Here is an 18596-nt window from a genome sequence, read left to right as displayed (position 1 = left end):
TAGCACCAAAGGTTACGTTTTCACCAAATGGAATTTTGAGAGGAGGGGAAAAAAATGACTGTTGAGGTTTAGAAGTATAATAAAAGCAGCAAGATGTGTTGTTTTTGACGTGTTCATAGGAACTTTATTTACAGTATATATTTTTTTAATACAATAGTTGTATCAATGCATTGGATTTATATAGCGTTTTTAGGACACTCAAAGTACTTTGACATTTCACATTGCACTATTTATTGACTCCATACTTGGTGGCAATAAGCTACAATTGTAGCCACAGTTGCCCTGGGGCAGACTGACAGAAGTGAGGTAGCCAATTTTTGTGTCATCACCCCTTCTGACCACAAATGTCAAGTTGTTTAAAAAATGGACTGATTTGATTTTCTTCCGGTGCGGTGTAGAAATCAACCAAATATATTGTCTTAGTTTGTCCTTTTCAGGGCCATTAACAGTGATAGACGTCCAATCCATTTGAAATGACTGGCACTGATAATTACCATTACCTAATTGGGTCCTGCCGTTCACCTAAACTTGGAGGAATTGCTCAAAAATTTATCTTACTGTGTCTCAACGGGATAATGTCCTTCATTGATGGTGATAGATGAACCAGATTGGCTCTAAAATGAACTGTTTCATTGACTTCACTATCAGTTGACGAGACACGGGGCTCGGGGCCAAATCGTAATTTTTAATTGAAATATTTTCAAAATCAAAGCCACGAGTGACCTAAAACCAAAACAGGCACCTCCCTCAGGCATTTATGAGTCTCCATGAGCAGGGGCATCAAAAAATTCAAAGTCATTCAATAAAAAAATCCTGATTATTTTTTATATAACAAAAATGAAAATGGCGATAAAATTCCCAGATTTGACAGATGCACTAGATGCACAAAAATCACCAAATGCAGAGATAATCACCTATATTTTCAGAATCAATAGCAATATTAACATACATTATTAAGTTTTTGCCAGAAATAACAACCTAAATATTTTGTATGAAATCCAACATGGCCGCCGTCACAAAACAAACCTTTTTAAGTAAAAGATTCTAGTAAATAAATGCTTAAATCGTGCAATTTCTATTGCTATGAACGTAAAACAGTCTACATTCTTGGCTAAAGGCAAAAAATTGGCAGTTATCTTTCATTTTACGTAAATATTTCAAGCAAAGGTTACGGTATTGTGAAATCGAAAATGGCAACCATCACGAAACAAAGATCTTTTAAAGTTGAAAATTCTTGAAATTAAATGCTGAAATTGTGCAATTTCTATAGATATGAACGTAAAACAGTCGGGATTATTGGTTAAAAGCGAAAAACGGGCAGTTATCGTTCATTTTACATAAATATTTCAAGCCAAAGTTACAGAATTCCAACATGGCCGCCGCCATAAAACAAAGAGCCTTTAAAGTTGTAGACTAGATTCTAGTACATAAATGCTTTAATCGCGCAATTTCTATAGTTATGAACGTAAAACAGTCTAGATTCTTGGTTAAAAGCAAAAAACGGGCAGTAATCTTTCATTTTTTGTCAATATTTCAAGCAAAGGTTACGGTATTGTGTAATGGAAAACGGCAGCCATCACGAAACAAAGAGCTTTTTAAGTTGATGATTCTAGTAAATAAATGCTTAAATTGCGCAATTTCCATAGATATGAACGTAAAAGAGTCTTGTTTCTTGGTTAAAAGCAAAAAAAACGGGCAGTTATCGTTCATTTTACGTAAATATTTCAGCCAAAGTTGCGGTATTGTGTAATCCAATACGGCGGCCTTCACAAAACAAAGAGCTTTTTAAGTTTAAAATTTTTGTAATTAAATGCTTAAATCGCACAACTTCTATAGATATGAACGCAAAACAGTCTAGATTATTGGTTAAAAGCCAATAACGGGCACGTATCGTTCATTTTACCTAAATAATTCAAGCCAAAGTTACGGTATTGTGTAATCCAACATGGCGGCTTTTTAAGTTGAAAAGTTTTGTACATAAATGCTTATATCGTGCAATTTCTATAGATATGAACATAAAACAGTCTAGATTTTTGGTTAACAGTAAAAAACGGTCATCATTCAGTTTACGTAAATATTTCAAGTCAAAGTTACACTAATAATTTTATCCTTTGATTTTTTTTTCACAACGTTCGAAAGTGCATGCATGGTGCTATTTAAGATAATAATTACCTTGAGGCCTCGACCATATCACTCTTGAGACACTCTTGCCTGCTTGTATGCAGTAAAACCTTTGTCCTGTTTCCACCTAAATCCAACGTTAGAACGCAGCGTGTGTTTGAGTTTATCACAGTGAATAGTGAAAGCCATCTCAACACTCAATTGGTTGGCCCACTACAGGAAGGCGTGGCGCAATGTCTGTGGGAGCTGTCTTGTCAACAGATAGTGGAGTCTATGACTATTTTTTTTATTGATCACAGAGTTTGGCATACAGGTATTCCCCGGGTTCCGAACGAGTTCCGTTCCTACACTGACGCACAAGTCGGATTTAGCCTTTTAAGTACACCTAAATCTCAAAATAACTATCCAAAAAGTCCAAAGGTATTGTATTTTGTTTAATGATGGCGGAAACACTGCCCTCTGGTGGCAGCGTTGGGTCTGGCTTGACTGTCGCCTTGTATGCCTGAGAATTAGACTCAGACGTCTGACATGGATAAAGGATAGCTGCGCTGTGGTTTGGCCAACATCAGGCTGTAAGTTGTTTCAGCTAATATATGTTTGTGTATGCATTTAAGTTTACTGCTACAGTTGGGAGTTATGTGTGAGCGATTTGCAATGAGAAATGTAAATACGTTAGCAATCGTAGCATAAGATAGCGGACTTTTGTCAGGCAAATTAGGCTAATTTAATCTACTAAATTTACATATTGATCGGACTAGATGGACGTTTGAACAATTTTTTTGTGTCAAGTGTTTTATTGTTAAAATGTGTGTCATTTTGAACATAAGTGTACATATATGTGTTTAAGCTTTACAAATTGTCAAAAGTGAAGGAAGTAAAAAGCTTCAAAAAGCACAATTGCTTTGTCTGCTATCTGTAAAGCTGAACAAATTCACGTTTAGTGAGGACAAAACACACCATATTATTCAAGTGAAGTAAAAAATAATATACTGTGAGGTACAATAAGGTACTGTTTATGCGAGAGAAAAAAAACAAAAACGAATGAGAACGAGACAAAATGGCGGACAAGACTCTGGCGGCGTAAAGTCAAAATCGAGTAAATTGACTACGTTGTAACCCGGGTACTACCTGTATTATCACTTACAACATTGAAGCTGAGGAAAAAAGGACAACAACCTTCTTATTGCTCTTACATCTCTGTTATATCATAAATCTACTCATTGACTGCGATAAAGCGTCCAATCCAATTCGACTAGGGTCTGGCAGTGATTATTTGATCACTGCTAGCCACTTCCAGTCAGTATGGATTGGACATCTATTGCCGTCAATGGCACTGAAGCATGATCATTAGCAGTGAATGAGTTAATAGTAGATTAATCTGTTGAATAATTTTGTGATCAATTAGCAGTGAATGAGTTAATAATAGATTAATCTGTTGGATAATTTTGTGATTAATCAGCAGTGAATGAGTTAATGATACTCTAGTCTGGTGAGTAGTTTTGTGATAGATTAATCTGTCGATTCGTTTTGCGATTAATCAATTTCTTTAATTAATCTATGAATTCGAACGTTGCCATTTTAAATGGATTAAGACACCATGAACATGACCATTGGCAGTGAATGAGGTAATGATAGATTAATCTGTCAAATAATTTTGTGATGAATCAATGAATTTGATAGATTAATCTCTCGACAAATTTTGTGATTAATCTATGAATTTTCACGTTGCCAGTCTAAATGGATTGGGTGTCTATCTCTGTCATGAAATATGATCTTTGACAGCGAATAAGTTAATGATAGATTTAATAGGTCAATGTGTCATTTTGTGATTAATCGATTAATTTGATAGATTAATCAGTTGACTAATTTTATGAATAATCTAATTATGCAATTACTCTATGAATTCTATCATTGGATGTCTAAATGGACTGAATCTCCATCACCACCACAAAAAATGATCATTGTAGTGAATGATAGATTAATCGACTAATTTCATGATGAATCGATGAATTTGATAGATTAATCTGTTGACAAATTTTGCGATTAATCTATTAATTTTAACGTTGACAGTCTAAATGGATCGAGTGTCCATCACTACCATGAAACAAGATCATTGGCAGCAAGTGAGTTAATGATCGATTAATCTGTCAAATCACTTTGTGATTAATTGATGAATTTGATAGATAAATCTGCCGACAAATTGTGCGGTTAATCTTTGAATTTTCATGTTGCCAGTCTAAATGGATTGGGTGTCTATCTCTGTCATGAAACATGATCTTCGACAGCGAATAAGTTAATGATAGATTTAATAGGTCAAATAATTTTGTGATGAATCGATGAATATGATAGATTAATGTGTCGAGTCATTTTCTGATTAATCGATGAATTTGATAAATTAATCTGTTGACTAATTTTAAGAACAATCTAATTATGATGCAATTACTCTATGAATTATTTCGTTGGAAGTCTAAATGGACTGAACCTCCTTCACCACCACGAAAAGATCATTTGCAGTGAATGACAGATTAATCGACTAATTTCATGATGAATCGATGAATTTGATAGATTAATCTGTTGACGAATTTTGCGATTAATCTATGAATTTTAACGTTGACAGTCTAAATGGATCGGGTGTCCATCACTACCATGAAACAAGATCATTGGCAGCGAGTGAGTTAGTGATCGATTAATCTGTCAAATCACTTTGTGATGAATCGATGAATTTGATAGATTAACCTGTTGACTAATTTTGCGCTTAACCTATTTATGCAATTACACTAAAAATTTTAATGTTGGAAGTCTAAATAAGATTGTGCGTCCATCACCGTCACGAAACATGATTATTGGCAGTGAATAAATTAATGATAAATTCATCTGTCAAGTAATTTTGCGATTAATCTATGAATTTTAATGTTGCCAGTCTAAACGAATTGGGTGTCTATCACTATCGTAAGACTCATATGATCATTGGCGGCGAATGAGTGAATGATAGATTAATCCGTCAAATTATTTTGTGATGTAGTGATGAATTTGAGAGATTAATCTGCTAATAAATTTGACAGTTAATCTAAATATGCATTTAATCCATGAGTTCTAATGTTGCCGGTCTAAATGGGTTGGGTGTCTATCATTTTGAATTGAGGACCCCTAATGGTAGCGTGGTAAATTGGTAAATGCGTCTCAGTGGCAAGCAAGCAAGCATGTGCGTTAGGAGCATGGAGGTAGAATAAAGAAATGCTTGCCAGGTTCGGGACACATGATCCACCACTACCGGGGAGCTACCCGATGACTTCCTGAGCCTCGAGTAGACATTGGGGAATTTAGTAATGTTACTCCTCTTTAGGGCTGGATAAAGAGAAAACAAAAAGGGAAATTATCCAAGTGCAGCTCGGCAACGGTGGCCCCAGCTCAAGCGTGCAAACCAGAAAAAAAAAAAAACAAAAGAAGCAGGAGGATGCCATTTAAAAATGCTCTTCTGTTTTGCTCAAAGTTGTAAATGTCTTTCCAGAGAGGCTGCCAGTAGTAACATGAGTGCAAAGTACGCACAGGTTGAATCAACATTTTCAAAAAATTCAACACAAGCATGCAAAAGCAAATAAATCATCAGCGGGAAAACTTGCAAGTTACATGCACAAGTTGCACTGAAGTATCATGCAAGACACAACCAACAAAAACAGTGTCAGTAGATACTCTTGTGGGGAAAAAGAGGGGGGACTGGTCGTTATGCATTATGAATTAACATTCTGAAATATTTCGTTATGACCAAAAATTTAAACTCATTGAAAGATTTTAAAATCATCAACAGGATAACACTGGCCAACAATTTGCTTTTATTTTTAGTTTTTTTTATTTTATTCATTCTATACATTTTGTGGTCCCTGATTTAGAATCATTTTTCTGCACGCTTTAGTTTTAATGCAATCGGCATTTTTGATATTCTAACATTAGTGGCAGCACAAACAGATTCTTCATATATTTACTCGTTCGACTTTCAGGCCTACATATGTACTGTATACATACCGGTAGTAGTAGTCTATATACTAGTATATGGCGGAAAACACAGACAAGAGTGAAAAAGCAGTTTCTGCTCTCGCACTCCTATTTAAAAGAAACTGCAGTATCTTAAGCCAAAACAACTGTTATGTTTGATAGAACAATATGTCTATATGCGGTCATAGTAGATTCATGCCGCATTAAGCCCCTGAACTATTTTTAATTTGTGCGTTTTACCCTGAAAACCCCCCGTTTATAGACGTCGCGCAACCACTTTTGTTTCAACCTAGCCATAAAAAGAATGTAATTATATTTATTATTCAAAATGTCATTTTTAGGTTAGAATCTATAATTGATGTCTAATATTCAGTTTAAAAAAAAAAAAAAATTCACTCGCATATTTTAAACTTTTCAATGAAAAATTTGGCGTCTGTAAAAAAGTCACAGTTATCTACCTCATAACTATCACTTAATTGTATTTTTTTGGTTACTGTCGCATTTTCCGCGATATGTTAGATGATAAATAATCGATCCAAACAAACAAAAATTGAAAAATAATGTTTAAAAGGGTAACTATATGAAAAAGAAAATCTCAACCACTCCTTGTTGTCTGCGATTTCTGCATCGCGACCCTTGTTATATTACCATCTTTCACCCATAAAATGCCCCAAAAATCCGGCTGTGGCCATTCACAGCTGTGTCTCGTCACTCGGTGATATATGTATGGTACATGGAGTTTTTCGATCGAAACAAGGTAAGTACGCGATAATATCTCGTTAAAATCATGGCGTCTTTAATTCTGCTCTCGGCTCCAGTTAGCGTTTCTGTTTATTTTTTTTATTTTTTTTTTTAAATGCCCTCCTGTTAAAAAAAAAATTTCCCCCAGAAAATTGAGATTTTGAGCTTTCCAATGATGCATCACACATGCATATAGGACAATTTTGAAATTTGGCCGAATTGGGGGTCTAAGAGCGGAACTTCAAGTCGCCTGAGTGTTTTCCACTATATACTAGTATATATATACACATATACAGTACATATACATGCACACACACACACATATTGTATACACAATGCTCAAAAAAATAAAGGGAATACTAACGTAACACATTGTAGATATAAATGAATGAAATATGTTTATTATGGTAAATACTTTGTTCGTTCCATAGTTGAATGTGCTGACAACAAAATCACACAAAAATCATCAATGAAAATGAAATGTATCAACCCATTGTGGTCTGGATTTGGAGTTATACTCAAAATGAAAGTGGAAAAACACACTACAGGCTGATTCAACTTTCATGTAAACAAGTCAAAATGAGCCATAGTAGTGTGTGTGGCCTCCAAGTGCCTGGATGACCTCCCGACAACGCCTGGGCATGCTGCTAATGAGACGACGGAGGGTGTCCTAGGGAATCTCCTCCCAGATCTGGACCAGGGCATCACTGAGCTCCTGGACTGTCTGAGGAGCAACGCTGCTCTGCCAGATGGACCTAAACACAATGTCCCAGAGGTATTCTATTTGATTTAGGTCAGGCGAACGTGGGGGCCAGTCAATGTTATCAATTCCTTCTTCCTTCAGGAACTGTTGCGTACTACAGCCACATGAAGTTGGGCATTGTCGTAGACCAGGAGGAACCCAGGTCCCACTGCACAAGCGTAGCTTATGACAATGAGTCCAAGGATTTAATCCCGATACCTAATAGCAGTCAAGGTGCCATCATCTAGTTCTGTGTGTCCTTCCAGGGATATCCCTTGACCATCACTGACCCACCACCACACCGGTCAAGCTGAATGATAGCTGGCAGCATAACGTTCTCTATGAGATCTCCGGACCCTTTCACGTCTGTCGCATGTGCTCAGGTTGAACCTGCTTTCATCAGGAGGACATCCGTCACCTCTTCAGGATCATGCCCAGGCGTTGCAGGGAGGTCATACAAGCATGCTGAGGCCAAACACACTATTAAGCTTCATTTTAACTTGTTTAAAGGACATTACATCAAAGTTGGCTCAGCCTGTGGTGTGTTTTTCCACTTTCATTTTGAGTATAAATCCAAATCCGGACCTCAGTGGGTTGACACATTTCATTTTCATGGATAATTTTGGTCTCTTTGTTGTCAGCACGTTCAACTATGGAAAGAACAAAGTATTTAATAAAAATATTCCATTCATTCAGATCTAAAACGTGTTATGTTAGTGTTCCCTTTATTTTTTGAGCAGTGTATATACTAGTCCTTCTAAAAAAAATAGCATATTGTGATAAAGTTCATTATTTTCTGTAATGTACTGATAAACATTAAATTTTCATATTAGACTTTCATATTTTTTAGATTCATTACAGACAACTGAAGTAGTTCAAGCCTTTTATTGTTTTAATATTGATGATTTTGGCAAAAAAAAAAGTCAAGAAAAAACAAAAATCCCTATCTCAAAAAATTAGCATATGTCATCCGACCAATACAAAAAAGTGTTTTTTTTTTAATACAAAAAAAGTTACCCTTCAATTAATTATATCAGGTATGCACTCAATACTTGGTCGGGAATCCTTTTGCAGAAATGACTGATTCAATGCGGCGTGGCATGAAGGCAATCAGCCTGTGGCAATACCGAGCTGTTATGGAAGCCCGGGATGCTTCGATAGCGGCCTTAAGCTCATCCACAATGTTGGGTCTGGTGTCTCTCAACTTTCTCTTCACAATATCCCACAGATTCTCTATGGGGTTCAAGTCAGGAGAGTTGGCAGGCCAGTTGAGCACAGTAAGGCCATGGTCAGTAAACCACTGTGAGCAGGTGAAAGGTCGTGCTGAAAATAAAATCTTCATCTCCATAAAGCTTTTCAGCAGATGGAAGCATGAAGTGCTCCAAAATCTCCTGATAGCTAGCTGCATTGACCCTGTCCTTGATAATACACAGTAGACCAACACTAGCAGCTGACATGGCAGACAATCACTGACTGTGGGTACTTGACACTGGACTTCAGACATTTTGGCATTTCTTTCACCCCAGTCTTCCTCCAAACTCTGGCACCTTGATTTCCGAATGACACGCAAAATTTGCTTTCATCTAAAAAAGTACTTTGAATGACTGAGCAACAGTCCAGTGCTGCTTCTCTGTAGCCCAGGTCAGGTGCTTCTGCCGCTGTTTCAGGTTCAAAAGTGGCTTGACCTGGGGAATGCGGAACCTGTAGCCCATTTCCAGCACACGCCTGTGCACGGTGGCTCTGGATGTTTCTACTCCAGACCCAGTCCACTGTTTCTGCAGGCCCCCCCAAGGTCTGGGATCAGCCCTTCTCCACAATCTTTCTCAGGGCGCGGTCACCTCTTCTGGTTGTGTAGCGTTTCCTGCCCCACTTTTTCCTTCCCACAGACTTCCCACTGAGGTGCCTTGATACAGCACTCAGGGAACAGCCTCTCTGCTCAGAAATTTCTTTCTGTGTCTTAGCCTCTTGCTTGAGAGTGTCAATGATGGCCTTCTGGACAGCAGTCATGTCAGCAGTCTTGCCCATGATTGCGGTTTTGAGTAATGAACCAAGCTGGGAGTTTTATAAGCCTCAGGAATCTTTCGCAGGGGTTTTGAGTTAATCCGTTGATTCAGATGATTATGTTAGTAGCTTGTTTTGGGTACCTTTTCATGATATGCTAATTTTTTTAGCAAGGGATTTTTGTTTTTTATTGACTTTTTTTTGCCAAAATCATCAATATTAAAACAATAAAAGACTTGAACTACTTCAGTTGTGTGTAATGAATCTAAAATATATGAAAGTCTAATGTTTATCAGTACTTTACAGAAAATAATGAACTTTATCACAATATGCTATTTTTTTTTTTTTTTTGAGAAGGACCAATATACACTACCGTTCAAACGTATGGGGTCAAAGCGACTCCAAACTTTTGAACCATAGTGAACCATATGGGAATTTTCATTGTGTACACTACCGTTCAAAAGTTTGGGGTCGCTTTGACCCCAAACTTTTGAACGGTAGTGTATATATAGATATATACTGTATATATCTATATATACACACACACAATTATTTAATAGATAAAATCTCTAATCAGAACAATACATCTGATTTAAAGAAAAAAAATCAATATCCATATTTAAAAATATATCTAAAATATAATATAGATATAAAATATCTAAAAATGGGGTTTCACCTCATAAAATGAATAGCTTAAAAATAATTGTGATTAAAATAATCCATTTTTTTTAAATACAATGAATATACGGTATATCCTAAAAATCTATAGGCCTATAGATTATGTCATTGATTATTAGATTTTAATTGTTGTGAACAATCGAATCACTGAATTAATGCGAAATTATATCAATTTAGATTTTGCTCCCAAGATTACATAATAATATAATAATAATAAGCAATTTTATTTTATTTTCTAGTATTTCATCATTAAGTTGTCCAATGTAAAAAGCTTGACAACCACTGACTTCGAAAATACCGTATAAATACTGTACCGTACTTATATTTCAAAATATATCAGAATTTAGTCCTAAACCTGCGTTTCCATCCACCGCCAGGAGATGGCTGCATTAAGCTAAAAATTCCGTTATATAAAATACTCTTCAATTGACTTTTGTGAGGGGGGGAAAAAATGAATGATGAAACGATTGTTATTAGAGGATGGTTCATGACGTCATGCAGGTGGACCTTCACCAAGACCTTGTGATCAGGGGGGGAGTAAATTTCAATAAACACACACCCACACACACACTTCACCACAGCAAGGCCATGTGAAAGTTAGTAGGCGTGCGAGGTTGTTTGAGGACAACATCGGAGGGGGAAGAAAAAGGAGAACGGAGAGTTCCGGCAACCTTGTTTTGTATGTGCGAGAGAGATCTACAAGCTTAGTAATGGTACTCCTCATTGAGGGCGGGCTCGCAGAAGAATCGAGAGCCACGCTTGGCGGTGCGGGCGGTAAAGGGCACCGTCTTCAGCACTGCGTCCACGACAACCACAAAACAGACAAACAGGACAGCCACGACAAGACAAGACATACAATATAAGAGAAGCAGACTTCTACAGCAGTTGGCCCACTGTTAGCACAAAGCATTTACAGAAGGGAGAATCATAATTGCATCCATTGCTATGTTTGCTCACTTAGAAAGGAACAGGCTTCACTTTTTTAAGCTCTCGACATTGAAAAAAGTTTGGGCTTCTTTTCACACGCTAGTCATAAGAAACCAAGTTGTCTATGATATGCCTCTGAGCATGCCAACAAGGGTTTCCCCACAAAAACACAGTTAATGTTGCTTCTAAAAAATACTAAATTTCAGTAATTAAAAAAAAAAAAAAACATTGCATCACCTTAAATAGTTTTTTGACCAGTGGTGTCCAAACTACGGCTCAGCTTTTATTAGTCCGCAGTAAGTTATGAAAATATCCCTGAATATTATATTATAATTTTTATTTTATTTACTTTTGTTCCGTGAAGAATCCTGAAAGGGTTATTTGATTATGGCTTTCTGAAAAACAATAAATTCTTACATTTAGGCACTTCTGCAATCGTCACACTTTTTCTGTTACAAACTGACCCTGGCCCTTCATCAGAGAAGTTATGTGGCCCTCACAGGAAAAAGTTTGGGGACCCCTGTTTTAGATGATAAATAATCGATCCAAACAAAGAAAAATTGAGGGGGAAAAAAAACGTTTAAAAGGGTAAATATTTAAAAAAGAAAATCTCGACCACCCCTTGATGTCTGCGATTCCTGCATTGCGACCCTTGTTATATTACCGTTTTTCACCCATAAAATCCCCTAAATGTCCAGCTCTGGCTATTCACAGGTGTGTCTTGACACTCGGTTAGATATGCCACACAGAGTTGTTGGATCAAAACATTAAAAAAAAAAAAAATCATGCTGTCTTTAATCATGCTCTCTCGTGCTCTCACCCAGAGTTTGGGTTTAAGGGTTTAATGAGTAAATAGTTAAAAACGTGCATTTTAAAAACCCACTTTTACCGATCATCTGTTTAAGAAATGAAAGTGATTTTCAAGTTGGCCCTTTCATCCTTTGAATTTTCTGAAAGAGGCCCTTTGAGGAAAAACGTTTGGACACCTGTTTTAAACTGATATTCTGTCAAAGCTAAATTTTCTTGGTAAGTGAGCAAACATCAGCAAAGGATCAAATAATTCTCACAGTCAGCATTAGACAGCCAGTTAATGCTGCTCAATTGCACTCTGCCATCATTATCTTCAAACCAAGTTGTACAAATACAATAACCTTTAAAACTGTATGTAGGTCTATACTAAAAACTGCTCACAATATTAGGTACACCTGCAAACTAAAGTACTGTATTTAAAATGTTGCCTCTAGATAGTTAATATTTTATGTTTTTATTGTCATTTGCAGTTGTGAAAAACTGTACGGCATCAAATACAGTGTTCTAATATTTAGCAGTAATGTTCCATAAAAATAGTATGCTAGCTCTTTATATTATTATGGAGAAGAGTGTGGCAAACGGTTCTATGTTGATAGCAATTATCATGTTTCAGCGCCAATTACAGTGAAAAGCGTTCAATCCATTTGGACAGGCAATGTTAGAATTCATATTTTAATTGCAAAATTTGATCGTAATTTTCACACGTCAAAGCGCACCTGACTATAAGCCGCCACACACCAAATTTGGCATGAAAACGAAATTTGTTCATAGATAAGCCGCACTGGACTTTAAGCCGCAGCTGTCCTCACTGTGTTATTGGATATTCACACCAATAGATATTAACCAGTAACACTTTATTTGACAGCGGCATCATACGACTGTCATAAGACCAAATGAACCACCATGAAGCTTTGAACAATTGGCTGCAAAGCTTCATTGCTTCAAGAAGCTTCATTTGGCTGTCACTGCTCCCTTGGGTGAGGCAGTCGACCTCTGCTGTCAACACTGTTGTCATCCATCATGCCTCCCAACATGCATTGCGGCGCTAAAGATGTAAATAACAATCAAATTCATGTTCTGTGCTAAAAAAAATTTCAGTTACTGTTCCAGTTGTTTCATTATTTGCAAGTTATGGTATTTGGTAACACTTTATTTGACCGTGGCGGCATAAGACTGTCATTAGACATTCATAATTATGACATGACATTGTCATGAGTATTAATGAATGCTTATAACAGATGTCTTCTAGTGTGGCAAATTATCTCACTTTTGAATGGATGTAAAAGAACCAAGCTGGACATAAATGGAGTTAGTGGCATAATTTCCTGGGTGAAACTTAATGACATAAGCATTCAGTAATGCCTATAATAGTGTCATGTCATAATTATGACGGTCTTATGACGCCACTGTCAAAGTGTTATCTATTAACCCAAGTAAATCAACAAATAAACCACACTGGACTATAAGCCGCAGGATTCAAAATAAGGGGGAAAAGTAGCGGTTTATAGTCAGAAAATTATGGTAATTGCAAAATTATTTGACAGATTAATTTATCATCAACTCATTTGTTGCCAATGATATTGTGTCAAGTGCCATTGACGGCGAGTGACGTCCAATCTGTTCGGACTGGGAGGGTTGTTGGATTGGTTATCTGTTAATCTATGAAATAGCATACAAACAATTAATTTTTAGAGCAAAACTGGTTCGTCTGGCACCGTCAATAGTAGAGCTGGGAATCTTTGGGCACCTAACGATTCGATTACGATTCAGAGGCTCCGATTCAATTATAAAACAATTATTGATGCACCCCCCCCCTTTTTTTTTTTTTTTTTAAATGTTTTGTACATTAGTTCCAAAATTGTTCAAAAATCCTCTCAGGCCAAACCAAACTACTATTTCAGTATCAAGTTAACATATAACAGTAAACAAATATACAAAAATAACAGTAAATAAAAAACTCCAGTCCCCATTCTGTATCAGCAGCTTTAAACTACATTCAATTAATTTAATGTTGTGAATCAACTGTTACAGTTGTTAAAATTGCTCCCGTTATTCCATAATTTCCCTTCTGTCTACTTTTGTCAAAGTTTTAAAACTATTTCATCATTTAAAGATAGATTCAAGACAAGATTCTGCCGATTTAGGAGTATTTTAGATAAAAAGTTATTTAGGTTCGCTACAACAGAGCCTTCTAGAGAGGTCTGCTGCTTTAAGATGGCGGCTGTTCACTTAAGCCGGAAAGTCTGTCATTTCGCATCTCTGTTCAATAATACATGTTCTAACACGACGTCCTCTGTCATTTGCATCTAGTTCTACATATATATGATATCTACTGTAGCCGTATGTTTGTAGCAACTAGCAACTGGGCGTGGTTTGTAGTGGCTGTCAGCTGCAGTCAGGTATGATTGTTTTTTATCTAGCGGCATGAGTTGAACATGATATTTACTCTCGGTCCGTTCCTCATTGCGTCCCAAAGACAGCGCTGACTGTGTTTTACTTCCGCTTTACTTGGTATAATTCAATAATCGGAATTTGGATATTTGTGAATCGTTCTCGAATCTTCCACGGCCGAATCGCGAATAATCTAAGAATCGGAAATTTTGCACGCCTCTAGTCAATAGCAGTCATTGACTTACTGAACGCATCATGCCAACATTTAGAGTCTAATTCAACACTGAAAACTTCAATTACAATGAACTTTTTTTTGCGTATTTGACAAAGCAAAATAAATGGTCAAACAACAAAATGGATAAATTGATAGTAACTCAACTAAAATTACAAGCTAACACTCATTGTGCAGGTGTACCTACTATTGCAGTATTTATCCCCTTGATAATGATTCATTTGCTCAAGAGTTAGTCACAGCGTCGGCCATGTGTTACTTAGCAAAGCAGGTAAGCGACAACGTCAACAACACTTCACGGTGTTACTGGATTAGCTCAGCTCCGTTCATGATGGCCTCCCACACATATTTGCTTTGGAGGCTTTTTTTTTTTCCCCAAAAGAGGACCTTCATGCGGAGAGCTCCACGTGTATGTATGTGAGTGAGTCTACTATATGTGTGCCTTTACATGTTTAGAATGATAATGAATGAGCAAGGCCCGGATGAGATTACCCGTGATGATGTCCTCAATGGCTCCATCTTTGCCTTCATACACATGGCGGCTGTCTTTTACTTGCTTCTTCCGCAGTTCCTGGATCAGCTCCTGCTGTTGCCTTTTGTTCTTGTGTGATGGAGACTGAGGGGAACACGCACATCCACACATACCTTCATTGTACCCTCTTCTATGTCGAAAGCATTTAGTGTAAGGTTTGAGCCTGGTGTCAGCAGGACAGCCCAGATTACCTTTTGCTCTTCCTCCCTCAGGGCTTCTTGTTCTAAAAGTTTTTCCATCAGAAGCTGCTGCTGACGCTTTCTTTGCTCGTTGTCCTCCTCGGCTTGCTGAGGAGTTCGCAAATGAATGTTATGTTTTTGTGGGGGAAGAAAAGAGACTCCAAACTAGATGAAAAATCACCAAATTAAGCATGCACATTGAATAATATAACATTGCATTTTGGAAAAAATAAGATTTGTTGCTGTCTAACAAAAAGCATAAATTCACATTAAGTACCACCTCAAAAATACTTACCATTGTGAAAAACTTTAAACAGTAGTAAAGCAGTAGTTAGCAAAAAGATGTAATTACTAGCACTGCCATTAAATATGGGCAAGTTTTAAGAATATTATTAATAATAATTACATTCCAATAATTGAAGATTACTGAAATCTTTGGTGCATAAAAAAAGTACTATATTTGTTTTGTACTGTATTTAAGTTTAAACAGGCTGTATGTATACTGATGAGATTCATTCTAATGTGTGTATATCTAGGGATGGGAATTGATAGGATTTTTACGATTCCGATTCCATTATCGTTATTGCTTAACGATTCGATTCTTTATCGATTCTCTTATCGATTCTAATTTGGGGAAAAAGAAGAACAAACGTTTTGATTGGCATCGAGTTTGTTTAATCAGAAGTCACAACCTTACAAACTCACAACGAGATCAAAAGAGGCCCAAAGCCTCAATGTTAACTGTAGCAATAAGTGGCAAATACACAAGAATGTGTAACATTTTACTGAAACATTTATCTAATAGAAATAAAAAATATTGGTATATATTGGCAGATAGGTTTTTGTTCTGCCTTTGGCAATATGTGTTAAAGCAGGGGTCCCCAAACGTTTTCCTGTGAGGGCCACATAACTTTTCCCTTCTCTGATGAGGGGCCGGGGTCAGTTTGTAACAGAAAAAGTGTGACGATTGCAGAAGTGCATAAATGTAAAAAATTATTGTTTTTCAGAAAGCCACAATCAAATAACCCTTTCTGGATTCTTTATAATAATAATAATAATGATAATAATAATAATTAATAATAAAAACACTATTAATTAAACAGATAATAACCAAATAACCCTCTCTGAATTCTTCAAGGAAAAGGCCAGAAAATAACACGATTGAGAAAACAAAAATTCAAAATGGCCGGACCAAATGCGGAGGTGGCCCGTATTTGGGCCGCGGGCCGCAGTTTGGGGACTGCTAGGTTAACGTGTATTATTTTACCATTACATTGAATTGCATGCCTTTTAGTTTTTGTGGCGCTTACACGTGGGGGCGCCCTTGCGCTTCCTCACGCGAAGAAGAACGCGCTCACGTGAAGAAGAGCGCGCTTGCACCCAAAGAAGAAATGCCGCATCCAAGTGAGTGGGCGAGTTAGTGAGAGAGGGAAACACTTTTACGAGCCAACGTTCTTTGTTAATGTTAATATCTACAGAGGCAACTCCTGTATGTATCATCTTTTGTGTTGTTGTTGTTGTGTTTCCTTTTTCCTCGTGAAGTGAAGGTATACTTTCGAGCGTTTGAACCTACGTGCTGTCATTGTTATGTTTATAGCTGCAATGCTCGTGCTTACCCGTCGTAACCTTTCATTTTCACACTCTTTCCTGGTGAAGTGTAGTCAAACTTTGGAGCGAGTGGTTCTTGGCGCCATGCTAGTTTGATGCGTCCGGACAACAAGACACGTCACGACGCAATACGGGTCTTTAGGAATCGTTAAAGGGATCGTTAAGGCTTTTTCATTGTGATGTCGAAGCCTCGAAACACTCGGAACCGGTTCCGAATTGGAATCGGATTTCGATTCCCATCCCTATGTATATCACATGTTTTAATATTGTAACTCTACTTGTTTTTAATCTAACTATTCGTCCACTTAGAAAAAAGCTCTGAATTCAATTTTGCTGCTTCGATTAATCGTTTAATTAGAATGGCGTTGTAATGGTTTGTTTTTGAAGTGTTGTACATATTTAGTTTCATTGATTCGGGAGGATACACTGCCCTCAGGTGGCAACTGTGAATATGACATGACTCTTGTCTGGCTGAAAAGCAGCTGCTCCCTGTTACATAAGGCTTAAGTTTTTGTTTGAGCAAATACTGTATGTTTCTTTATGCATTTGTAATTTAGTTCAGAGGTTTAGTTAGCAGGTTTTGGCAGAAATATGTATTTGGCAGAAACAGTGTTGTTAATCTTACTTTAAAAAAGTAATTAATTACAGTTACAAATTACTTCTCCCAAAAAGTAATTGCGTTAGTAACTCAGTTACTTGAATGTAAAAGTAATTAGTTACTTGGCAAAGTAACTGGTGATAATTTTCTTTTTTTTCAAAAAACAAACAAAACAAAACAAAAAAACAAAGAAAACAGGTCACACAATGCGACGTTTAAAGGGTTTTTGCGACAATTGGCCCTAGCCCAATTCTTTACCCTAAACTTAACTAGACACTGGGGTATTGCGGATGTTGCGATAACTAGATAGTAACCTTTGCTATGTGTGAAAGTCATTTAATGTTCTGAATCAACCGTTAAAGTTGTTAAAGTTGCTCCCGTTATTGCATTAGTTCCCTTCTGTCTACTTTCGACATGAGTAAGTTTTAAAACGGTTTCATCATCTAAAGATAGATTTAAGTCAAGATTTTGCCGATTTAGGAGCATTTTAGATAAAAGGTTACTTAGGTTCGCTAGGAAGGTTCTCTACAACAGAGTAGAGCTGTCCAGACTAGTCGACATAGTCGACGTCATCGATGACGTAAATCCGTCGACGAGCACAACATCCCGTCGACGGTTAATGAAGGGTTAAAAAAATATATGCACGGAAAGTTCAGAATGTCGGATGCTCTGTATGTAAGCGGGGAAAGCGGCACAAAGCCAAAAAACCGCACCAGAGTGTCCAAAACATTGACTTATTTCAAAGAAACAAAGGAGCGTACACTCTTCCGTCCTGTCTCTTCAATGCCAAGCTTGGCTAAACGTCGGCCGTGAATAAACACCTCAAGCGCCGTAACCCAGTTTGTAATTTTGTTTTTTTGTTTTTTCATTTTTTGTACACCAGAGGGTGCTGTCGCCTTACTAAATAATAATGTTTCATTGACAATGGGCCTGTAAGCGCTATTAGTATTGTTCTTAATGCTAACTGAAAGGTTTATTTCATGTTATGGTTTATTTTATAGTATAGAAAATTATATAAGGTTAAAAGGTCATAAATATATACAGTA

The 18596-nt window shown here is 36.9% G+C and overlaps 1 protein-coding gene across 7 annotated transcripts in view; it reads right to left on the bottom strand.

Annotated features, from left to right (window-relative positions):
• fmnl2a (formin-like 2a) overlaps window positions 1-18596 on the bottom strand; it is a 168025-nt gene that overhangs the window by 5282 nt on the left and 144147 nt on the right. For 4 of the 7 annotated variants that reach the window (XM_057852649.1, XM_057852652.1, XM_057852653.1 and 1 more), the window contains 2 exons: window positions 15357-15452; window positions 15126-15249 (listed from right to left, as the gene is read on the bottom strand). In XM_057852649.1, the coding sequence (XP_057708632.1) occupies window positions 15126-15249; window positions 15357-15452 (220 nt within the window). Of the gene's footprint in view, window positions 1-5363; window positions 5467-15125; window positions 15250-15356; window positions 15453-18596 lie in introns of all 7 variants that reach the window. The other 3 variants (XM_057852650.1, XM_057852654.1, XM_057852655.1) reach the window with 1 other exon arrangement.

Source organism: Corythoichthys intestinalis, chromosome 12 (assembly GCF_030265065.1).
Source record: "Corythoichthys intestinalis isolate RoL2023-P3 chromosome 12, ASM3026506v1, whole genome shotgun sequence".
Lineage (NCBI taxonomy): Eukaryota > Metazoa > Chordata > Actinopteri > Syngnathiformes > Syngnathidae > Corythoichthys > Corythoichthys intestinalis.
This window is presented reverse-complemented; position numbering and strand designations above follow the sequence as displayed.